This window comes from Heterodontus francisci, chromosome 4, assembly GCF_036365525.1.
Source record: "Heterodontus francisci isolate sHetFra1 chromosome 4, sHetFra1.hap1, whole genome shotgun sequence".
NCBI lineage: Eukaryota > Metazoa > Chordata > Chondrichthyes > Heterodontiformes > Heterodontidae > Heterodontus > Heterodontus francisci.
Window position 1 is genome coordinate 45,726,766 of NC_090374.1, and position 25,777 is coordinate 45,752,542.

Below are 25,777 nucleotides of genomic sequence, written 5' to 3' on the forward strand. Positions count from 1 at the left end.
TGGAATGTTGCCATGGGATCTTTCATGTCCACCTGAGAGAGCAGACTCCGCCTCATCTTAACATTTTGTCCAAAAGACTTGTGATACTGCACTGGAGCATTAGACTAGATTTTTATGGTCAAGTCCTGGAGTGGGATTTGATCCCATAACCTTCTGACACAGAGGTGAGAGTGCTACCAACTGAGTCATGCTAACACTAAGCACCTGAAGATGAAGATCCACCACTACCATTTCAAGGGCAACTTGGAATGGGCAATAAATGCTGCATGGCTTGCAATGCTCACATCCCAAGAATTAATTTTTAGAAAATGAATAAATCATGTCTTCTTACCTTTATTCAATCGACCCAAGACTGAAAATTCAAAATATTTAATATTGCCTCTGATGGAATAAAGTCCAAAAATGGCAGCAAGAGACTTTGGTTGCAGCTTAAACGTTGACACAAGATAGAATTCATTGACTGCTGGAGTATCAGTGAAAGCTTGTTGTAGCAGATCCACATAACCTCTATGGTCTGACAAAGAAAGAAGGTCAAGAACTGCAAAAGAATTTAAAAGAAAGAGCTTCTTAGGTACAGAATGTTACAAAATTCTGCTAAAACAGTGGCATGTACAGGAACAGCAGCAAAAATGCATTCTAGAGGATAAAGGTAGCTTTCAAAGCTCTCCTCCATCACACAATTAACTTCCCAGTTTCTAACATAATATAATAAAGGTTATTAGGATTGTACAACTAATAGAAACATAAGAAAGGTGTAATGAGAAAAGCCCACTTAGCTATGTGTCCATCCTTCTCACAATAACAGAATATATATAAGATATATATAAGGGAAAAGGGCTAAAGAGGCAGAAGAGACTAAGGTTGAAGTGGCTGAGATAGCTGGGGGATGTACCACCAATGACATATCGAGGTGGTGGGTGGGCTGCATACAGGAGGTCCGATTTAGAGAATTGGAGATTGTGTGAGTAGATATGGAATGACGATAGTTGCAGCGATAGGGTGGAGCAAGGCCAGAGAGGGATTTACAGATGGGAATGAGGATTTCAAATTCAATCACTTGCAGAATGGGAAGCCATTGCAGGTTAAAGAAGACAAGGGTGATGGGCGAGCAGGAACTAATGCAGGACAAAAGCAAAGCTATGGATTATTTTACGTTTCTAGAAGGTGGAGGATAGGATGCTGGCACGTGTTAGAAAAGTCAAATCTAGAGTTGATGAAGGCTTTAGTGACAGTGGAGGTAATGTAGGGACAGAATCATGTGCAGTAAGCTGCCCTACTTTGGATTTTATCTTACTTATATAATCTCCTGAAAGTTCAGCAAAATATCTTCCTATTTCCCCATCACACCAAGCTAATCAGGTTTACCTGTATATTCTGCATTAATATTGGTTGATTTCCATGACATGACTCAGCAGTTCAGGTATGATTGTTATAGAATACTTGACCATACCTGTCTGCATATACCTTAACCTTTGGTCTTGTTCCTAACAAGATATTTCTGATGAAAGGCCATCGACCAGGAACTTTAACTCTGTTTCTCTTTCCACCGATGCTACCTGACCTATTGAGTGTTTCCAGCATTCATTTCAGATTTTCAGCATCTGCAGTGCTGTGTTTTCGACATATTTCTCCAGCTTATTTTTTGAAGAAGTTGATTACCACATTGTTAATGGATTTTGCTGGGACTCAATTCCACATATTTATTGTTCTTACAATATTAATAATCACTTTTCCTTCTTGTAATGCATCAATATGTCCCTTAAACCTATTTATATTTCAATGTTCTTCCCCAGGTAACCTATCCACAGACAAGAATAGTCTTCTTCTGATTTCTCTCCTTTTGTCTTTTGAGATTCCTAGTTGTGAACTCAGGAAGGTACCATACAGCTCACAAGGTTCATTAACATTTCTCAGATAAAACTTTCCAAGATGGATCGCCTCAGTCATCTGAAGCACCCATCTTGACAAGTGTCTCTCTCATAAATGTTGATGTGGGCAGTCCATTTAAAAGTGATTCCTTTTAATGATTCAACCGCAGTTTAGCACTGAGGCCAAAATTTCCATCTTCACTAATTTTAGGGATAAAACATATGTGAAAATTTATTGCTGTAATTCAATGTAATCTTTATCCCATGATCGTCAGGCTATCTATCGGCCCCAATGTATTATTCAAGCTTAATTTGTCACTTAGTTTGAAATGTTACTGTATAGATCACTTGATTCAGCGAGTGGGAAACAGCGAGAACGGAGACGGGGCACAAAGTGACCGGAAGACAGAGAGAGAGTTCATTCAGCGAACCGGCTTACCCTCCTGGAGCAGTCCAGGCGCGTCGGAGTTTTGAAAAAAAAAGTCAACAGTGACATCACAGGAAAGCTGCAAGGTGATTGGTTGGGGAGTAACAGCTATTAGGGAATAACTCTAAATAGCTGGTTTCGTAACTAAAGTAAAGAGAAAAGTCTACAGTTCTTTTTTAATATAGTAGGTAGAGTTTCTTGGGGGGGAACCAAGGTACCTAGTGTAAATCTAATTTTTGGGTAATTTAAGGGAGTAAAAACAGAGTGAAAAAAAACAAAGTGACATCACAGGAAAACCGTAAGTTCATTGGTTGGTAAGTAACTGCTAATTTGAATTACCTATTCTAAGTTGATTTCAGATTAAAGGTGAATAGGCGAAATATTTTTTAGATTAAAAACTAAAGACCAGTCGGAAATTTAAAAATCAAATTAAAATCTAATCAAATAAAATAGAGGTGCAGGGTCAGGCAATATGTCATACCTGCATGATGTGGGAGCTGGTGGACCCCATTGTGGTTCCTAGTGACCACATCTGTAGCAAGTGTTGGCTACTCGAGGAACTCCGGCTCAGAGTTGATGAGCTGGAGTCTGAGCTTCGGACACTGCAACACATCAGGGAGGGGGAGAGTTACCTGGACGGTGTGTTTCATGAGGCAGTCACACCCCTTAGATTAACTACCATGAATGTGTGGATGAGAGCAGAGACTGTAGGGAGGATGAGCAAACAGCACCGTGGTACAGGGAGCCATTCAAGTGGGGGGAGAAAAGAGAAATGTAGTCGTAATGGGGGATAGTATATTTAGGGGCATAGACACTGTTCTCTGTGGCCAGGATCGAGAGTCCGAAAGGCTCTGTTGCCTACCTGGTGCCAGGGTTTGGGATCTCTCAGCTGGGCTGCAGAGGAACCTGGAATGGGAGGGGAAAGATCCTTTTGTCATGGTCCACGTAGGTACCAACTATATAGGTAGAACGAGGTTAGAGGTTCTGCTGAGGGAATATGAGCAGCTAGGGGCTAAATTAAAAAGCAGAACCAAAAAGGTAATAATCTCCGGATTACTACCTGAGCCACGAGCATTGCATTGGCAAAGGGTCAATAAGATTAAAGAGGTAAATGTGTGGCTCAAAGATTGGTGTGGGAGAAATGGGTTTGAATTTGTGGGACATTGGCACCAGTACTAGGGAAGGAGGGAGCTGTTCTGATGGGACGGGCTCCACCTGAATCATGCTGGGACCAGAGTCCTGGCAAATCGTATAACTAGGGCTGTAGATAGGGCTTTAAACTAAATAGTGGGGGGGAGGGTTCAGTTGCATGGAAAAACAGGAAGCTAAAGGAGAAGGTAGGAGTGCAGGTCAGTGGTGAGGCTGATTGTTACCAAACTGCAAGAAGTATACTGGTTAAACCAGATGAGAGAAATAATAAACAGGTGAATAAAGCATCAGTGCTGAGGGACAGGTTAGGGGGTATAGCCCAAATAAGAGTTCTATATACAAATGCACGGAGTGTAAGGAATAAACTAGATGAACTGCAGGCACAAATTCAAATGGAAAATTATGATGTGGTGGCCATTGCAGAGACGTGGCTGCAGGGTGGTCGGGACTGGATACTAAAAATACCTGGTTATAAAGTTTACAGAAGGGACAGGGAAAATGGCAGAGGGGGGTGGAATAGCCTTACTGATTAGAAATAATATCACCTCATTGGTGAGGGCGGATATAATGAGGGGAAAGCATCCAGTGGAGACCTTATGGGTGAAATTGAGGAACAGAAAAGGATCTAAAACTGTAATAGGTGTTGTGTATAGACCCCCTGGTAGCAGTTCTGAGGTGTTAGATTGTATAAATGCACAAATTAGGCAAGTGTGTAACAAAGGCAGAGTAGTATTAATGGGGGATTTTAACTCACACATAGATTGGAAGAGGCAGACTAGCACCTGTCAGAAAGGTAGTGAATTTCTGGAATATGTCCAGGATCGTTTCCAACAGCAATATGTCCCAGATGTAACAAGGGGACAGGCAATATTAGATTTAGTTATGAGTAATGAGCCAAATTTAATTAGTAGCCTAATTGTGCGTGAACATTTATCAAATAGTGATCACAATATGATCGAATTCAAGGTACCGTTTGAAAGTGAAAAGCATGAATCAGCTACTAGAATTTTAGACTTGGGTAAGGCTGACTTTAATGGGATGAGACAGAGATTGTCCATGGTAAACTGGGTAGATCTGTTAATGGGTCAAACAGCTGAAGAACAGTGGAGAATATTTAAAGAAACATTTAACGAAATACAGAGCGAGTATATACCCCTGAGAAGAAAAAGCTCCACTTCACAGAAAAAAACAGCCATGGACAACTAAAGAGATTAGGGATAGCATAAAACTAAAAGAAATGGCTTACAAAATGCAAAATGCAGCACAGATCCAGCCGAATGGGATCGATACAAAGACCAATAAAGGGTCACAAAGCAGCTGAGAAGAGCTACTAAAAGAGATTATGAAAGGAATCTTGCAAGGGACATCAAAATCAATAAGAAGAAATTTTATAGTTACATAAAGGGAAAGCGGGTGGTCAAGAGCAATGTAGGCCCACTAAAAACAGAAACTGGAGATATTGTCATTGATAATGGGGAAATGGCAGACACGTTAAACAATTACTTTGCCCCAGTATTTACAGTTGAAAAGGAGGATAACTTGCCGGAAGTCCCGAAAAAATTAATAGCCGAGAGGGGACAGGGACTTAATACAATTAACGTAAGTAAATCATCAGTAACAAGGAAATTAATGGAACTAAAGAGTGAGAAATCCCCAGGACCTGACGGTTTCCATCCGAGGGTGTTAAAGGAAGTAGGGTAACACATTTGTAGATGCCCTAACTATAGTCTTTCAGAGTTCCCTAGATTCAGGAGTGGATTGGAAAGTTGCACATGTCACTCCACTTTTTAAGAAGGGTGAAAGGGGGAACCAAGGAAATCACAGACCAGTTAGCCTGACATCAATTAGAATTAGAATTAGACCATTACAGCGCAGTACAGGCCCTTCGGCCCTCGATGTTGCGCCGACCTGTGAAACCATCTGACCTACACTATTCCATTTTCATCCATATGTCTATCCAATGACCACTTAAATGCCCTTAAAGTTGGAGAGTCTACTACTGTTGCAGGCAGGGCGTTCCACGCCCCTACTACTCTCTGAGTAAAGAAACTACCTCTGACATCTGTCCTATATCTATCACCCCTCAACTTAAAGCTATGTCCCCTCGTGTTTGCCATCACCATCCGAGGAAAAAGACTCTCACTATCCACCCTATCTAACCCTCTGATTATCTTATATGTCTCTATTAAGTCACCTCTCCTCCTCCTTCTCTCCAACGAAAACAACCTCAAGTCCCTCAGCCTTTCCTCGTAAGACCTTCCCTCCATACCAGGAAACATCCTAGTAAATCTCCTCTGCACCCTTTCCAAAGCTTCCACATCCTTCCTATAATGCGGTGACCAGAACTGCACGCAATACTCCAGGTGCGGTCTCACCAGAGTTATGTACAGCTGCAGCATGACCTCGTGGCTCCGAAACTCGATCCCCCTACTAATAAAAGCTAACACACCATATGCCTTCTTAACAGCCCTATTAACCTGGGTAGCAACTTTCAGGGATTTATGTACCTGGACACCAAGATCTCTCTGTTCATCTACACGACCAAGAATCTTCCCATTAGCCCAATACTCTGCATTCCTGTTACTCCTTCCAAAGTGAATCACCTCACACTTTTCCGCATTAAACTCCATTTGCCATCTCTCAGCCCAGCTCTGCAGCCGATCTATGTCCCTCTGTACCCTACAACATCCTTCGGCACTATCCACAACTCCACCGACCTTCATGTCATCCGCAGATTTACTAACCCACCCTTCTACACCCTCTTCCAGGTCATTTATAAGAATGACAAACAGCAGTGGCCCCAAAACAGATCCTTGCGGTACACCACTAGTAACTAAACTCCAGGATGAACATTTGCCATCAACCACCACCCTCTGTCTTCTTTCAGCTCGCCAATTTCTGATCCAAAGCTCTAAATCACCTTCAACCCCATACTTCCGTATTTTCTGCAATAGCCTACCGTGGGGAACCTTATCAAACGCCTTACTGAAATCCATATACACCACATCCACTGCTTTACCCTCATCCACCTGTTTGGTCACCTTCTCGAAAAACTCAATAAGGTTTGTGAGGCACGACCTACCCGTCACAAAACCGTGCTGACTATCGCTAATGAACTTATTCTTTTCAAGATGATTATAAATCCTGTCTCTTATAACCTTTTCCAACATTTTACCCACAACCGAAGTAAGGCTCACAGGTCTATAATTACCAGGGCTGTCTCTACTCCCCTTCTTGAACAAGGGGACAACATTTGCTATCCTCCAGTCTTCCGGCACTATTCCTGTCGACAATGACGACATAAAGATCAAGGACAAAGGCTCTGCAATCTCCTCCCTGGCTTCCCAGAGAATCCTAGGATAAATCCCATCTGGCCCAGGGGACTTATCTATTTTCACACTTTCCAAAATTGCTAACACCGCCTCCTTGTGAACCTCAATCCCATCTAGCCTAGTAGTCTGAATCTCAGTATTCTCCTCGACAACATTTTCTTTCTCTACTGTAAATACTGACGAAAAATATTCATTTAACGCTTCCCCTATCTCCTCCGATTCCACACACAACTTCCCACTACTATCCTTGATTGGCCCTAATCTAACTCTAGTCATTCTTTTATTCCTGATATACCTATAGAAAGCCTTAGGGTTTTCCTTGATCCTATCCGCCAATGACTTCTCGTGTCCTCTCCTTGCTCTTCTTAGCTCTCCCTTTAGATCCTTCCTGGCTAGCTTGTAACTCTCAAGTGCCCTAACTGAGCCTTCACGTCTCATCCTAACATAAGCCTTCTTCTTCCTCTTGACAAGCGCTTCAACTTCTTTAGTAAACCACGGCTCCCTCGCTCGACAACTTCCTCCCTGCCTGACAGGTACATACTTATCAAGGACACGCAGTAGCTGCTCCTTGAATAAGCTCCACATTTCGATTGTGCCCATCCCCTGCAGTTCCCTTCCCCATCCTACGCATCCCAAATCTTGCCTAATCGCGTCATAATTTCCTTTCCCCCCGCTATAATTCTTGCCCTGCAGTATATACCTGTCCCTGCCCATCGCTAAGGTAAACCTAACCGAATTGTGATCACTATCACCAAAGTGCTCACCTACATCTAGATCTAACATCTGGCCGGGTTCATTACCCAGTCCCAAATCCAATGTGGCATCGCCCCTGGTTGGCCTGTCTACATACTGTGTCAGAAAACCCTCCTGCACACACTGGACAAAAACTGACCCATCTAAAGTACTCGAACTATAGTATTTCCAGTCAATATTTGGAAAGTTAAAGTCCCCCATAACAACTACCCTGTTACTCTCGCCCCTGTCGAGAATCATCTTCGCTATCCTTTCCTCTACATCTCTGGAACTATTCGGAGGTCTATAGAAGACTCCCAACAGGGTGACCTCTCCTCTCCTGTTTCTAACCTCGGCCCATACTATCTCAGTAGACGAGTCCTCAAACGTCCTTTCTGCTGCTGTAATACTCTCCTTGATTAACAATGCTACACCCCCCCCCCCTCTTTTACCATCTTCTTTGTTCTTACTGAAACATCTAAATCCCGGAACCTGCAACATCCATTCCTGCCCCTGCTCTACCCATGTCTCCGAAATGGCCACTACATCGAGATCCCAGGTACCAACCCATGCTGCAAGCTCACCCACCTTATTCCGGATGCTCCTGGCGTTGAAGTAGACACACTTTAAACCAAGTTCTTGCTTGCCAGTGCCCTCTTGCGTCCTTGTAACCTTATCCCTGACCTCACTACTCTCAACATCCTGTACACTGGAACTACAATTTAGGTTCCCATTCCCCTGCTGAATTAGTTTAAACCCCCCCGAAGAGCACTAGCAAATCTCCCCCCCCCCAGGATATTGGTACCCCTCTGGTTCAGGTGAAGACCATCCTGTTTGTAGAGGTCCCACCTACCCCAGAAAGAGCCCCAATTATCCAGGAAACCAAAACCCTCCCTCCTACACCATCCCTGCAGCCACGTGTTCAACTCCTCTCTCTCCCTATTCCTCGCTTCACTATCACGTGGCACGGGCAACAACCCAGAGATAACAACTCTGTTTGTTCTCGCTCTAAGCTTGCACCCTAGCTCCCTGAATTTCTGCATTAAATCCCCATCTCTCTTTCTACCTATGTCGTTGGTGCCTATGTGGACCACGACTTGGGGCTGCTCCCCCTCCCCCTTAAGGATCCCAAAAACACGATCCGAGACATCACGAACCCTGGCACCTGGGAGGCAACACACCAACCGTGAGTCTCTCTCGTTCCCACAGAACCTCCTATCTGTTCCCCGAACTATGGAGTCCCCAATGACTAATGCTCTGCTCCTCTTCCCCCTTCCCTTCTGAGTAACAGGGACAGACTCTGTGCCAGAGACCTGTACCCCATTGCTTACCCCTGGTAAGTCGTCCCCCGCAACAGTATCCAAAACGGTATACCTGTTGTTGAGGGAAACGGCCACAGGGGATCCCTGCACTGCCTGCTGGTTCCCTCTCCTTCCCCTGACGGTAACCCATCTACCTACGTCTTTTACCACCAGTGGTGGGAAAGTTGCTGGAGTCTATAATCAAGGATAGGGTGACTGAACACCTCGAAAAATTTCAGTTAGTCAGGGACAGCCAGCATGGATTCATGACGGGAAGGTCATGCCTGACAAATCTCATTGAATTTTTTGAAGAGGTGACTAAGGTAATGGACAGGGGAATGCCTATGGATGTTATTTATATGGACTTCCAGAAGTCATTTGATAAAGTCCCACATCCGAGACTGTTAACTAAGGTAGAAGCCCATGGAGTTGAGGGCAAATTATTGACATGGTTATAAAGTTGGTTGAGTGGTAGGCGACAGAGAGTGGGAATAATGGGTAAGTACTCCGATTGGCAGGATGTAACTAGTGGTGTCCCACCGGGATCTGTGTTGGGGCCTCAATTATTCACATTATTCATTAATGACTTGGATGATGGCATAGTAAGTCATATATCCAAATTTGCTGATGAAACAAAGGTAGGTGGCATTGTAGACAGTTTTGATGATAGCATAAAATTGCAAAGAGATATTGACAGACCAGGTGAGTGGGCAAAACTGTGGCAGATGGATTTCAATGTGGGCAAGTGTGAGGTTATCCATTCTGGACCAAAAAAGGATAGAGCAGGGTACTTTCTAAATGGGAAGAGGTTAAGTACAGTGGATGTCCAAAGAGACTTGGGGGTTCAGGTGCATAGATCTTTAAAATGCCATGAGCAAGTGCAGAAAATAATTAAAAAGCCTAATGGAATGCTAGTCTTTATATCTAGAGGATTGGAGTATAAAGACACAGAGGTTATGCTGCAGCTGTACAAAACCCTGGTTAGACCCCACTTGGAGTACGGTGAGCAGTTCTGGGCACCTCACCTTAGGATGGATATATTGGCCTTGAAGGGAGTGCAACGTAGGTTTACAAGAATGATACCTGGACTACAGGGGTTAAGTTACGAGGAGAGATTACACAAATTAGGCCTGTTTTCGCTAGAATTTAGAAGGTTAAGGGGTGATCTGATTGAAGTCTTCAAGATATTAACAGGGAAAGACAGGCTAGATAAAGATAAACTATTTCCACTGGTTGGAGATTCTAAAACTAGAGGGCATAGCCTAAAAATTAGGACCAGACCGTTCAGGAGAGATGTTAGGAAGCATTTCTTCACGCAAAGGGTGGTAGAGGTTTGGAACTCTCTCCCACAAACAGTACTTGAAGCTAGCACAGTTGTTAATTTTAAATCTGAGATAGATAGATTTTTGTTAAGCAAAGATATTAAGTAATATGGGCCAAAAAAAGGTATATGGAGTTAGGCCGTGGATCAGCCATGATCTCATTGAATGACGGGACAGGCTCGAGGGGCTGAATGGCCTACTCCTGCTCCTATCTTTCTATGTTCCTGGTGGAAAATATAAAGGATACTTTTCTGTTCCACATCAAAGACTTGCAAGTTGATAGGTAAATTGGCCATTGTAAATTGCCCCTAGTGTAGGTAGGAGAATTGAGGGAAGGTAGGGAATATGGGATTAATGTAGGATTAGTATAAATGGGTGGTTGATGGTCGGCACAGACTTGGTGGGCCGAAGGGCCTGTTTCAGTGCTGTATCTCTCTATGACTCCCTGACTCAAATACTTTGCTTTGACTTTATTTTCCTTCAGTACAGGAAAACAGGCAGCTTGATAGAACGGGGTGCGGAGCGGACTTTCAGCTGAGCAGTCAATTTCAGTAAGTTCCAAGTTAATCCCTTTTTTGTTTCGGAGGACCGGGGACTGCTGGGTAGGGGAAAACTATTTATTTGGGCAGTTTTAAAATCTTTGTCTTTTGCGAGGAGCAGCCTTGATAGAACGGGGTGCGGAGCGGACTTTCAGCTGCGCGGTCAATTTCAGTAAGTTCCAAGTTAATCCCTTTTTTGTTTCGGAGGACCGGGGACTGCTGGGTAGGGGAAAACTATTTATTTGGGCAGTTTTAAAATCTTTGTCTTTTGCGAGGAGCAGCCTTGATAGAACGGGGTGCGGAGCGGACTTTCAGCTGAGCGGTCAATTTCAGTAAGTTCCAAGTTAATCCCTTTTTTGTTTCGGAGGACCGGGGACTGCTGGGTAGGGGAAAACTATTTATTTGGGCAGTTTTAAAATCTTTGTCTTTTGCGAGGAGCAGCCTTGATAGAACGGGGTGCGGAGCGGACTTTCAGCTGAGCGGTCAATTTCAGTAAGTTCCAAGTTAATCCCTTTTTTGTTTCGGAGGACCGGGGACTGCTGGGTAGGGGAAAACTATTTATTTGGGCAGTTTTAAAATCTTTGTCTTTTGCGAGGAGCAGCCTTGATAGAACGGGGTGCGGAGCGGACTTTCAGCTGAGCGGTCAATTTCAGTAAGTTCCAAGTTAATCCCTTTTTTGTTTCGGAGGACCGGGGACTGCTGGGTAGGGGAAAACTATTTATTTGGGCAGTGGCAGTACCCGAGACACTACACGTGTAGTGTCTCCCACCGACCCTCCTCCTCTAACCAAAAAAAAAGGACTCTAGGGTGTTGATAAGGTAAGCTTTTTATTTAAAACTTCAGTCCGTCGGATTGCTAAGCGAACAAGTTTTGACTTTTTTTTTCGTTTGGTTTTTCAGTAGATTTATTGGGAATCTAGAATAGTGGGAATGGAGGTAAAGGCAGTTGTATGTTCCTCCTGCAGTATGTGGGAGGTAGGGGTCGCCAAGAGTGTCCCTGCTGACTGCATCTGCGGGAAGTGCACCCAACTCCAGCTCCTCGCAGACCGCGTTAGGGAACTGGAGCTGGAGCTGGATGAACTTCGGATCATTCGGGAGGCGGAGGGGATTACTGACAGGAGTTATAGGGAGGCAGTCACACCTCAGGTAAAAGAAGTAGGTAGATGGGTTACCGTCAGGGGAAGGAAAGGGAACCAGCAGGCAGTGCAGGGATCCCCTGTGGCCGTTTCCCTCAACAACAGGTATACCGTTTTGGATACTGTTGGGGGGGACGACTTACCAGGGGTAAGCAATGGGGTGCAGGTCTCTGGCACAGAGTCTGTCCCTGTTGCTCAGAAGGGAAAAGGGAAGAGGAGCAGAGCATTAGTCATTGGGGACTCCATAGTTAGGGGAACAGATAGGAGGTTCTGTGGGAACGAGAGAGACTCACGGTTGGTGTGTTGCCTCCCAGGTGCCAGGGTACGTGATGTCTCCGATCGTGTTTTTGGGATCCTTAAGGGGGAGGGGGAGCACCCCCAAGTCGTGGTCCACATAGGCACCAACGACATAGGTAGGAAGAGAGATGGGGATTTAAGGCAGAAATTCAGGGAGCTAGGGTGGAAGCTTAGAGCGAGAACAACCAGAGTTGTTATCTCTGGGTTGTTGCCTGTGCCACGTGCTAGCGAAGAGAGGAATAGGGAGAGAGAGGAGTTGAACACGTGGCTGCAGGGATGGTGTAGGAGGGAGGGTTTTGGTTTCCTGGATAATTGGGGCTCTTTCTGGGGTAGGTGGGACCTCTACAAACAGGATGGTCTTCACCTGAACCAGAGGGGTACCAATATCCTGGGGGGGAGATTTGTTAGTGCTCTTCGGGGGGGTTTAAACTAAATCAGCAGGGGAATGGGAACCTAAATTGCAGTGCCAGTGTACAGGCTGTTGAGAGTAGTGAGGTAGGGGATAAGGTTACAGGGACGCAAGAGGGCACTGGCAAGCAAGAACTTGGTTTAAAGTGTGTCTACTTCAATGCCAGGAGCATCCAGAATAAGGTGGGTGAGCTTGCAGCATGGGTTGGTACCTGGGATCCTGATGTTGTGGCCATTTCGGAGACATGGGTAGAGCAGGGGCAGGAATGGATGTTGCAGGTTCCGGGATTTAGATGTTTCAGAAAGAACAGAGAAGAGGGTAAAAGAGGGGGGGGTGTGGCATTGTTAATCAAGGAAAGTATTACAGCGGCAGAAAGGACGTTTGAGGACTCGTCTACTGAGGTAGTATGGGCCGAGGTTAGAAACAGGAGAGGAGAGGTCACCCTGTTGGGAGTTTTCTATAGACCTCCGAATAGTTCCAGAGATGTAGAGGAAAGGATAGCGAAGATGATTCTCGACAGGAGCGAGAGTAACAGGGTAGTGGTTATGGGGGACTTTAACTTTCCAAATATTGACTGGAAATACTATAGTTCGAGTACTTTAGATGGGTCTGTTTTTGTCCAGTGTGTGCAGGAGGGTTTTCTGACACAGTATGTGGACAGGCCAACCAGGGGCGATGCCACATTGGATTTGGTACTGGGTAATGAACCCGGCCAGGTGTTCGATTTAGATGTAGGTGAGCACTTTGGCGATAGTGATCACAATTCGGTTAGGTTTACCTTAGCGATGGGCAGGGACAGGTATATACCGCAGGGCAAGAATTATAGCTGGGGGAAAGGAAATTATGACGCGATTAGGCAAGATTTAGGATGTGTAGGATGGGGAAGGAAACTGCAGGGGATGGGCACAAACGAAATGTGGAGCTTATTCAAGGAGCAGCTAATGCGTGTCCTTGATAAGTATGTACCTGTCAGGCAGGGAGGAAGTTGTCGAGCAAGGGAGCCGTGGTTTACTCAAGAAGTTGAAGCGCTTGTTAAGAGGAAGAGGGCGGCTTATGTTAGGATGAGACGTGAAGGCTCAGTTAGGGCGCTTGAGAGTTACAAGCTAGCCAGGAAGGATCTAAAGGGAGGGCTAAGAAGAGCAAGGAGAGGACACGAGAAGTCATTGGCGGATAGGATCAAAGAAAACCCTAAGGCTTTCTATAGGTATATCAGGAATAAACGAATGATAAGAGTTAGAACAGGGCCAATCAAGGATAGTAGTGGGAAGTTGTGTGCGGAATCAGAGGAGATAGGGGAAGCGTTAAATGAATATTTTTCGTCAGTATTTACAGTAGAGAAAGAAAATGTTGCCGAGGAGATTACTGAGATACAGCCTACTAGGCTAGATGGGATTGAGATTCACAAGGAGGAGGTGTTAGCAATTTTGGAAAGAGTGAAAATAGATAAGTCCCCTGGGCCAGATGGGATTTATCCTAGGATTCTCTGGGAAGCCAGGGAGGAGATTGCAGAGCCGTTGTTGTTGATCTTCAAGTCGTCATTGTCGACAGGAGTAGTGCCGGAGGACTGGAGGATAGCAAATGTTGTCCCCTTGTTCAAGAAGGGGAGTAGAGACAGCCCTGGTAATTATAGACCTGTGAGCCTTACTTCGGTTGTGGGTAAAATGTTGGAAAAGGTTATAAGAGACAGGATTTATAATCATCTTGAAAAGAATAAGTTCATTTGCGATAGTCAGCACGGTTTTGTGAAAGGTAGGTCGTGCCTCACAAACCTTATTGAGTTTTTCGAGAAGGTGACCAAACAGGTGGATGAGGGTAAAGCCGTGGATGTGGTGTATATGGATTTCAGTAAGGCGTTTGATAAGGTTCCCCACGGTAGGCTATTGCAGAAAATACGCAAGTATGGGGTTGAAGGTGATTTAGAGCTTTGGATCAGAAATTGGCTAGCTGAAAGAAGACAGAGGGTGGTGGTTGATGGCAAATGTTCATCCTGGAGTTTAGTTACTAGTGGTGTACCGCAAGGTTCTGTTTTGGGGCCACTGCTGTTTGTCATTTTTATAAACGACCTGGATGAGGGTGTAGAAGGGTGGGTTAGTAAATTTGCGGATGACACGAAGGTCGGTGGAGTTGTGGATAGTGTCGAAGGGTGTTGTAGGGTACAGAGGGACATAGATAGGCTGCAGAGCTGGGCTGAGAGATGGCAAATGGAGTTTAATGCGGAGAAGTGTGAGGTGATTCACTTTGGAAGGAGTAACAGCAATGCAGAGTACTGGGCTAATGGGAAGATTCTTGGTAGTGTAGATGAGCAGAGAGATCTTGGTATCCAGGTACATAAATCCCTGAAAGTTGCTACCCAGGTTAATAGGGCTGTTAAGAAGGCATATGGTGTGTTAGCCTTTATTAGTAGGGGGATCGAGTTTCAGAGCCACGGGGTCATGATGCAGCTGTACAAAACTCTGGTGAGGCCGCACCTGGAGTATTGCGTGCAGTTCTGGTCACCGCATTATAGGAAGGATGTCGAAGCTTTGGAAAGGGTGCAGAGGAGATTTACTAGGATGTTGCCTGGTATGGAAGGAAGGTCTTACGAGGAAAGGCTGAGGGACTTGGGGTTGTTTTCGTTAGAGAGAAGGAGGAGGAGAGGTGACTTAATAGAGACATACAAGATAATCAGAGGGTTAGATAGGGTGGATAGTGAGAGTCTTTTTCCTCGGATGAGGATGGCAAACACGAGGGGACATAGCTTTAAGTTGAGGGGTGAAAGATATAGGACAGATGTCAGAGGTAGTTTCTTTACGCAGAGAGTAGTAGGGGCGTGGAACGCCCTGCCTGCAACAGTAGTAGACTCGCCAACTTTAAGGGCATTTAAGTGGTCATTGGATAGACATATGGATGTAAATGGAATAGTGTAGGTCAGATGATCGGCGCAACATCGAGGGCCGAAGGGCCTGTACTGCGCTGTAATATTCTAATTCTAATTCTAATTCTAATTCTAATCTTGCATTCACTCAGAGTTTAAGTGATCCTCACTTATCTTCTTTCCTCCAGTATTAAGTAAGATTTAAACCTGTGACTCGTCAGTCTCAGAAAAATCACTTTTTGGTCAAGCCAATTTTCTTCCATATTTACCAATGGACTTCTCATAGGATGAGTCAGCAGCAGCAGAATTGTATTCTACCACAAGCTGTAACCTCATGGCCCAGCATATCCCTCACTCTACCAAGCCAAGGGAACAACTCTGGTTCAATGAGTAGTGTAGGAGAGCATGCCAGGAACAGTAATAGGCATACCTAAAACCAGGTGAAGTTACAAACATGCTAAACAGTGGAGGCAGCATGTGTTACGACCGAGGTGGAAGGAGTGCACTGTCTTTTCTAGTTCCACTTCCCCACAGGTCACAACATCTATTTAAATGTTTATCCAGTTACCAATACAGCCAATCATATACTCAATTCTTATTCCAGAATAAAATACACCAACCAGATTTCTTTAATAAACAACAAAATTATCAGTTTATTACAAAACAAGGCTTAACCAGTCACGAAACAAAGCATTAACACACCAATTAAAAAATGAAAGTTCCCTTTTGAAAAATTCCCCAACTACACACACACACACTGGAAAAAAATACAAAAATTCACTCAGCAGTGGTCTGTTTCAAAAAAAAGACTACTTTGGCCAAATACTTGCTAATTCTTGACGAAAAAAGAAAGAAGATATGGAAGGAAGTTAGTTGTCCCTTTTTTGGTCTGGCATCTGGGTATACAGTGACATGTCACTGGGATCATTTCAGAAGCTGTCCATTCTGGAGACGTTGAGAATTATTCTAGTAGGCTCTCTAGGAGAAATGTGGCATCAAGGGTTTTCTGACAGCACACACTTGAATCGCAGGATTTTTTTTCCAGCTCCTCAGGAGCTATGCGGCACCAAAGATTTTTCTCCCACACTGGATCTTGGCAGGATTTCTTCAAAAAGGTAGAGAAGGAGGTGAGCTGGGTGGTTACTTTTTCCTTGGCAGGAAAACAGCAACTGTCTTCAAATAGTTCACACCCAACTAAACTGAAAACAATGTTCAAACCCCAGTCAGTTGACCTCCTGTCCTCCATAAACCTTGACTTGCGGCTTCCCTGTAACCATTTTTTTCCCCAGGTCACCAAGGGTTCTGCTGTTTTCTGAGCCCAATTCACAGGTGGCTTTCAAACAACATCTTGTCCTGTCAGTGAACTTAGTTAACAAACAAATCCATGGAATCTTTTCAGTTTTAACACAAGTTCTCAAAAAATAAAATATTAAAATAACTATGACCCTATGACTTTAAAAAACTTTTGTAACACATGTTATAGAGCTAAGTGATCCCACAACCAATGGATCAGGTCAAAACTCCGCAGTCCTGGCAATCCAGTCGTAGTTTAAGGGATAGGTCAATAGAGATGCAGTGGCAGACATTTAAGGGGATAGTTCAGAATACACAGAATAGATACATTCCAATGAGAAAGAAAAATTACAATGAGAAAAAAAAATTCCAAGGGGAGGACCCAACATCCATGGTTAACTAAAAAGTTAAAGATAGTATAAAGCTTAAAGAAAAAGCATACAATTGCACAAAGATGGGTGACAAGTCAGAAGATTGGACAGAATATGAAAAAACAGCAAAGAATGACTAACATATTGATAAGGAGGGAAAAATTAGAGTACAAGAAAAAGCTAGCTAGAAATATAAAAATAGATAGTAAGAGTTTCTGCAAATATTTAAAAAGAAAGGAGTTAACAAAGTGAGCGTTGTTTCTATAGAAAGTGAGTCTGGGGAATTAACAAGGGAAAATAAGGAGATGGCAGATGAATTGAACAGGTATTTTGCATCGGTCTTCACTATAGAGGATACAAGTAACATCCTTGTAGCTGTACATCAGAAAATGGAAGGGAGAGGGAACGCAATAAAATTACAATCACAAGGGAAGTGGTAATGAACAAATCGTTGGAGATGCGGCTGACAAGTCCCCAGGTCCTGATGGACTACATCCTAGGGTCCTAAAAGAAGTGGCTAGGGAGATCGTTGATGCATTGGTTTTAATTTTACAAAATTCCCTAGATTCGGGGAAGGTTCCATCAGATTGGAAAATAATGAATGTAACTCCTTTTTCAAAAAGGGAGAGAGACAGAAAGCAGGAAACTACAAGCCAGTTAGCTTAACATCTGTCTTAGGGAAAACGTTGGAAGCTATTACTAAAGACGTTATAGCAGAGCACTTTGAAAAATTCATGTTAATCAGGCAGAGTCAAGATGTTTTTGTGAAAGGGAAATCATGTTTAACAAATTTATCGGAGTTCTTTGAAGAAGTAACATGTGCTGTGGATAAAGGGGAACAAGTGGATATACTGTACTTAAATTTTCAGAAGGCATTTGATAAGGTGCCATATCAAATGTTATTGTGGAAAATAAAAGCTCATGGTGTAAGGGGTAACATATTGGCATGGATAGAAGATTGGTCAGCTAACAGGAAACAGAGAGTAGGCATAAATGGGTCATTTTCTGGTTGGCAAGAGGTAACGAGTGGTGTGCCACAGGGATCAGTGCTGCGGCCTCAACTTTTTGCAAATTATATAAATGACTTGGATGAAGGGACTGAAGGTATTGTTGTTATATTTGCTGATGACACAAAGATAGGTAGGAAACTCAGTTGTGAAGAGGACATAAGGAGGCTACAAAGGGATATAGATAGGTTAAGTGAGTGGACAAAGATCTGGCAAATGGAGTATAATGTGGGAAAATGTGAAATTATCCATTTTGGCAAGAAGAATAAAAAAGAAGCATATTATCTAAATGGTGAGAGATTGCATAGCTGGTTAGTATACAGTTTCAGCAAGTAATTAGGAAAGCTAATAGAATGTTATTGTTCATTGTGAGGGGAATTGAATACAAAAGTAGGGAGGTTATGCTTATGTTATACAGGGCAATGGTGAGACCACATCTGGAGTACTGTGTAAATGCATTGGAAGCAGTTCAGAGAAGGTTTACTAGACTAATACCTGGAATGAGCGGGTTGTCTTATGAGGAAAGGTTGGACAGGCTAGGCTTGTATCCGCTGGAGTTAGGAGAGTAAGAGGGGGCTTGATTGAAACATATAAGATCCTGAGGGGTTTTGACAGAGTGGATGTGGTAAGGATGTTTCCTCTTGGGGGAGAATCTAGAACCAGGGGTCACTAATTAAAAATAAGGGTCACCCATTTGAGACAGAGATGACGAGAATTTTTTTCTCTCAGAGGGTCATGAGTCTTTGGAACTCTCTTCCTCAAAAGGCAGTGGAAGCAGAGTCTTTAAATATTTTTAAGACAGAGGTAGATAGATTCTTGATAAACAAGTGGGGGGGAGGTGAAAGGTTATCAGGAGTAGGCGGGAATGTGGAGACGATGTTACAATCAGATCCACCATGATCTTATGGAATGGCGGAGCAGGCTTGAGGGGCCGATTGGCCTTCTTCTTCTTCTTTGGCCTCCTTATCTCGAGAGACAATGGGTAAGCGCCTGGGGGTGGTCAGGCGCCTACACTGCTCCTAATTCATATGTTTCTATGTTCGTAATGGTGGTGGACAATTAAACAACTAATGGGAAGGCCCCATGAACCACTCCATTCTCAATAATAGAGGAGCCCAGAATGTCAGTGCAAAGGACAAGGCTGAAGCGTTTGCAACCATCTTCAGCCAGAAGTGCTGATTGGAGATCCATCTTGGCCTCCTCCTGAGGTCCCCCAGCATCGCAAATGCCAGTCTTCAGCCAATTTGATTCACTCCACATGATATCAAGAAATGGCTGAGCACACTGGAGACAGCAAAAGCTATGGGCCCTGATAAATCCCAGCTGTAGTGCTCCAGAACTATCCACACTCCTAGCGAAGCTGTTCCAGCATAGCTACAACACTGGTATCTGCCTGACAACAAAGAAAATTGCCACGGCATCTCCTGTCCACAAAGGGCAGAACAAATCCAATTTGGCCAATTACTATCCCATCAGTCCATTCTCGATCATCAGCAAAGTGATGGAAGCTGTCATCGCCAGTGCTATCACGCAATGCTTACTCAGCAATAACCTGCTCACCGATGCTTGGTTTGAGTTCCACTGGAACCTCATTACTGTCTGGGTCCAGACATGAACAAAAGACCTAAACTCCGGAGGTGAGGTCAGAGTGCCCTTGACAATAAGGCAGCATCTGATTGAGTATGGTATCAAGCAGCCCTAGTAAAATGGGAATCGGGGGGGCGGAAATCTCCACTGGTTGGAGTCATACCTAGCATAAAGGAAGATGGTTGTGGTTGTTGGATGTCAATCACCTCAGCCCCAGGACATCACTGTAGGTAGTGTCCTCGGCCCAACCATCTTCAGCTCCTTCATCAATGATCTTTCCTCCATCATAAAGTCAGAACTGGGGATGTTCACTGAGGATTGCACAGTGCTCAGTCCCATTCGTAACTCCTCAGATGCTGAAGCAGCCCATGTCCACATGCAGCAAGACCTGAACAACATTCAGGCTTGGGTTGATAAGTGGCAAGTGACAGTCAAGCCACACAAGTGCCAAGCAATGAGCATCTCCAACAGGAGAGAATCTAGCCATCTCCCCATGACATTTAATGGCAACACCATTGCCAAGTCCCCCACCATCAACATCCATTGACCAGAAATTGAACTGGACCACCCACACAAATACTGTGGCTACAATAGCAAGTCAGAGGCTAGGAATTCTGCAGTGAGTAACTCACCTCCTCACTCCCCAATGTCTGTCCACCATCTGCAAGGTGCAAGTGAGGAGTGTGATGAAATACTCTCCACTTGCCTGGAGGACTGCGGCTCAGGGAGTTTGACACCATCCAGGACAAAGCAGCCCCTTGCTTGGTACCCCATCTACTACCTTCAACATTCACTCCCTCCACAACCAGCACACAATGGCAGCAATGTGCACCATCACTGTGGGTACCAGCACTGTGGATGTACCTACATCCCAAGGACTGCAGTAGTTCAAGAAAGCAGCTCACCACCACCTTCTCAAGGGCAATTAGGGATGGGCAATAAATGCTGGCCTAGCCAGCGATGCCCACATCCCCATGAACGAATACAAAAAAATCTACAAGATGCACTGCAGCAACTCGCCAAGCCGCCTTTGACAGTACCTTCCAAACCCACGACCTCTACCAACTAGAAGAACCACGGCAGCAAACGCATGAGAACACCATTACAAGATCCATTCCAAGTCATACACCACCCTGACTTGGAAATATGTCTCCAGGACTGTCTACCCTAGTTCCAAAATCTCCCACTATCCACACAGTTGATGTTACAGACTGTTCTCCAGCATATCAAAGGTTGTAATCTCTGGATTACTCCCCGTGCCACGTGCTAGTGAGCATAGGAATAGCAGGATAGAGCAGATGAATACGTGGCTGAGGAGATAGTGCAGGAGGGAGGGCTTCAGTTTCCTGAATCACTGTTTCTGGCAAAGGTGGGACCTGTACAAGTTGGACGGGTTGCACCTGAACCGGAACAGGACCAACATCATTGCTGGGAGGTTTGCTAGTGCTGTTGTGGGGGGTTTAAATTAATTTGGCAGGGGGATGGGATACAGAGTGCAGGTACAGTAGGGGGTGATGCACAGTCAAATATAGAAGAGAAACTGAGTCAGTCTGGAAGGCAGAGCAAATATCGACCTGTTAAAGCACAAGTGAAAAATACAAGGCTGGATTGCATCTATTTTAATGTAAGGAGTCTTACTAGTAAGACAGATGAATTGAAGGCATTGATTTGCACATGGGAATATGATATTATTGCTATCACAGAGGCATGGTTGAGGGAGGGACAGGACTGGCAGCTCAATATTCCAGGGTATAGAATCTTCAGGCGTGACAGGGGAGGGGATAAAAGAGGTGGTGTTATTGCACTATTGATCAAGGAGTCAATTACTGCAGTAAGGAGGGATGATATCTTAGAAGGTTCCTCAAATGAGGCCATATGGGTAGAACTTAAAAGCAAAAAGGGGGCAATCACTTGGCTGGGAGTGTACTACAGTCCTCCAAACAGTCAGGGAGAGAAAGAGGAGCAGATATGTAGGCAAATCTCAGAGAGGTGTAAAAACAATAGGGTAATAATAGTAGGGAATTTCAACTTCCCCAATATCAACTGGGATAGTCTTAAGTGCAAAAGGCTTAAAGGGGACGGAATTCTTGAAATGATTACAGGACAGCTTTTTGAGCCAGTACGTAGAAAGTCCTACAAGAGAAGGATCGGTACTGGACCTAATCCTAGGGAATGAAGCTGGACAAGTGGTAGAAATGTCAGTGGGGGAGCATTTTGTGGATAGTGAGTATAACTCTGTAAGATTTAAGGTAGTTATGGAAAAGGACAAAGATGGACCAGAAATAAAGGTACTGAATTGGGGGAAGGCCGATTTCAATATGATAAAACAGGATCTGGCCAAAGTGGACTGGGAGCAGCTACTTGTAGGAAAGTCTATTTCAGACCAGTGGGAGTCATTCCAAGAGGAAATAGTGAGAGTTCAGAGCCAACATGTACCCGTTAAGGTGAAGGGTAGGGCCAACAAGTCCAAGGAACACCGGATGTCAAGGAATATAGAGGATTGGATCAGGAAAAAAAATGAGGCTTATGGCAGATTCAGAGTGCCGAAAACAGCGGAGGCACTAGAGGAGTATAGAAAGTGTAGGGGGGTACTTAAAAAAGTCATTAGGAGAGCAAAGAGGGGACATGAAAAAACAGTGGCGGGCAAGATAAAGTAAAATCCTAAGATGTTTTATAAGTATATTAAGGGCAAGAGGATAAGCAGGGAAAGAGTAGGGCCCATTAGGGACCAAAGTGGCTATCTGTGTGTGGAGCCAGAGGACATAGGTGAGGTTTTAAATGATTACTTTTCATCTGTGTTCACTATGGAGAAGGATGATGTAGGTGCAGAGATCAAGGAGGGGGATTGTGATATACTTGAACATATTAGTATTGAAAGGGAGGAAATATTAGCTGTTTTAGCGGGCTTAGAAGTGGATAAATCCCCAGGCCCAGATTAGATGTATCCCAGGCTGTTATGTGATACAAGGGAGGAGATTGCAGGGGCTCTGACACAAATTTTCAAATCCTCTCTGGCCACGGGAGAGGTACCAGAGGACTGGAAGACAGCGAATGTGGTACCATTATTCAAGAAGGGTAGCAAGGATAAACCAGGTAATTACAGACCGGTGAGTCTAACATCAGTGGTTGGGAAACCATTGGAAAAAATTCTGAGGGACAGGATTAATCTCCACTTGGAGAGGCAGGGATTAATCAAGCATAGCTTTGGCAGGGGGAGATCATGGCTAACAAACTTGATTTAATTTTTCGAGGAGGTGACTTGATGTGTAGATGAGGGTAAAGCAGTAGATGTAGTCTACATGGACTTCAGTAAGGCTTTTGATAAGGTCCCGCATGGGAGATTGGTTAAGAAGGTAACAGCCCATGGATTCCAGGGCAATTTGGAAAATTGGATCCAAAATTGGCTTAGTGGCAGGAGGCAGAGGGTGATGGTCGAGGGTTGTTTCTGTGATTGGTCGCCTGTGACCAGTGGTTACCACAGGGATCGGTGCTGGGACCCTTGCTGTTTGCAGTGTACATTAATGATTTAGATGTGAATATAGGGGGTAGGATCAGTAAGTTTGTGGATGATATGAAAATTGGTGGTGTCGTAAATAGTGAGGAGGAAAGCCTTAGATTACAGGACGATATAAATGGTCAGGTAAGATGGGCGGAGCAGTGGCAAATGGAATTTAATCCGGAGAAGTGTGAGGTGATACATTTTGGGAAGACTAACAAACAAGGCAAGGGAATATACAATGGATGGTAGGATCCTAGGAAGTACAGAGGGTCAGAGGGATCTTGGTGTACTTTTCCATAGATCACTGAAGATAAGGTGGTTAGGAAGGCATATGGATACTTGCCTTTATTAGCCAAGGCATAGAATATAAGAGAAGGGAGGTTATGATGGAGTTATATAAAATGCTAGTTGGGCCACAGCTGGAGCACTGTGTACAGTTCTGAGCACCACACTACAGGAAGGATGTGATTGCACGGGAGAGGGTGCAGAGGAGATTCACCAGGATGTTCCCTGGGCTGGAGCATTTCAGCTATGAAGAGAGACTGAAAAGGTTGTTTTCCTTGGAGCAGAGAAGGCTGAGGGGGGACCTGATTGAGGTATACAAAATTATGAGGGGCATTGATAGATTAGACAGGAAGAAAATTTTTCCCTTAGCAGAGGGGTCAATAACCAGGGGGCATGGATTTAAGGTAAGGGGCAGGAGGTTTAGAGGGGATTTGAGGAAAAAACTTTTCACCCAGAGGGTGCTTGGAATCTGGAACACACTGCCTGAAGAGATGGTAGAGGCAGGAACCATCACAACATTTAAGAAATATTTAGCTGAGCGCTTGAAATGCCATAGCATACAAGGCTACGGGCCAAGTGCTGGAAAATGGGATTAGAATAGGTAGGTGCTTGATGGCCGGCACAGACACGATGGGCCTTTTTCTGTGCTGTATGACTCTATAACTCTATATCGGCAGGGCTAGTGGGGAAAAGAACACTTTCTGACTAACAAGAACCCGGTTTGCTATTTCTCTGTTTTTGGAAGGCATTAACCTTTATCACTTCATTCAGTGATCTTACAACTAATTTTCATGGAATTTATCAACTGGGATTAAGATCATCTCACTGATGTCTATTTTGATATTACCCATATTAGTCCTTAATTTCCTCTTTAGCATATTTGCTTTGGTGCAGCTCCCAACATCTCTGAGATTTAGTCCTTATATAATCCATATGTCCAGATCTATGCAATATGGACATGCTCCTTAGATGGTGAAATTTGGCACCATCTCCCCTGTTCAATGCGCTTATCCAATGCAAAACTCGCTTGGTTTCCTTTACAAGAGCTTATGGCCCTTACTTCATCACTATTTCATTCCTTGCTCTGGTCATTCCTTACTCCTTTGAGTTAAATTCTTACCCTCTTGGAGATCCAACCATTAGTTTCACCCTCCACTATATTTTTGTCATTCCAAATACCTCCAACAACCCCAGGTGTGACCCACTTGAACACAATTGTTTTGGTGTTTTCACTACAATCTGACCACTACAGAAACAGTGACTGAGGAACAAATGGCTCCATTAAAATGTGATTCAGTTATTGTATTTTACTGATAAAAGCATTAAGAAATTAATAGTCAAGGACAAAACAGAAAACTCAATATCTGAGATCGGATATCAAATAATAGTCTTCCTAACCCTTCCAAAAGTACTCTCAACCCTTTTTCCAAATTGAGGACTGCATCCTTTTTAATACAATAAGGTCCATAACCCATTCCTTTATTAATCTCCATAAATAACCTACATTATTAAAGAAAGGTTGATGAGAAAATAGTGCCAGAACATTATTATAATAAGTTACTATTATTTACAATAATATAAAAGTAAAATACTGCGGATGCTGGAAATCTGAAATAAAAACAAGAAATGTGGAAATACTCAGCAGGTCTGGCAGCATCTGTGGAGAGAGAAGCAGAGTTATCGTTTCAGGTCAGTGACCCTTCTTCAGAACTATTATTTACAATTCAGTAGATTATTGTCATAAGTACTTAAAACTTTATCTCCGCTATTATACTTTGATAAGTGCTTAAGGTTACATTCCAGTGGAACATTTTGTTATTCAATTATAACACGTTATACAATAGGTTATATTTAAATGGCAGAAGTAATTTTGCTTGGCAGCCAATGTACAGGTCAGTGGCTGGATGGAAGAACTGCTATCCTGCATTGTGGGACGAGTTCCAACACATATTGAGTCTAATCTCATAAGATATTTCAAATTTCTCGAAGTAAAGTGGCAATAGCTACTTCTCGATTGTGAAAAAGGAACATGGCGGCAAGCAAAGACGTTCTTATTGTGTTACTAACTGGCATTTAACACTCTCTCAATTGACTGTAGTCTGGGTGTACATTTGGGTTATGGTTCCAATTGATTCTCAATTCAAGTAGTGTGTCCTAAAACATCTCCAGAGCAATCAAAACTAATTGAATATAACAGACTAACACTAAACAGATGACAAGCTAATGAGAAAAGTAGCAGATGGTTATGATTATGGTTCATAACATACTAAATTTGTACTTTACGAACAGTAAATGAGCAAAGCATCTAACTTAAGCCCCTTAAATACTTGAATGGATTGTAATGGGTGCAGGTCATGTCTCACCATTGAA

The 25,777-nt window shown here is 43.8% G+C and overlaps 1 protein-coding gene across 1 annotated transcript in view; it reads right to left on the reverse strand.

Moving 5' to 3' along the window:
* Positions 1–25,777, reverse strand: part of LOC137368661 (thrombospondin-4-like) — a 212,459-nt gene that overhangs the window by 186,171 nt on the left and 511 nt on the right. The window contains exon 2 of the mRNA XM_068028804.1: positions 332–538. Within this exon, the coding sequence (XP_067884905.1) occupies positions 332–538 (207 nt within the window). The remainder of the gene's footprint in view (positions 1–331; positions 539–25,777) is intronic.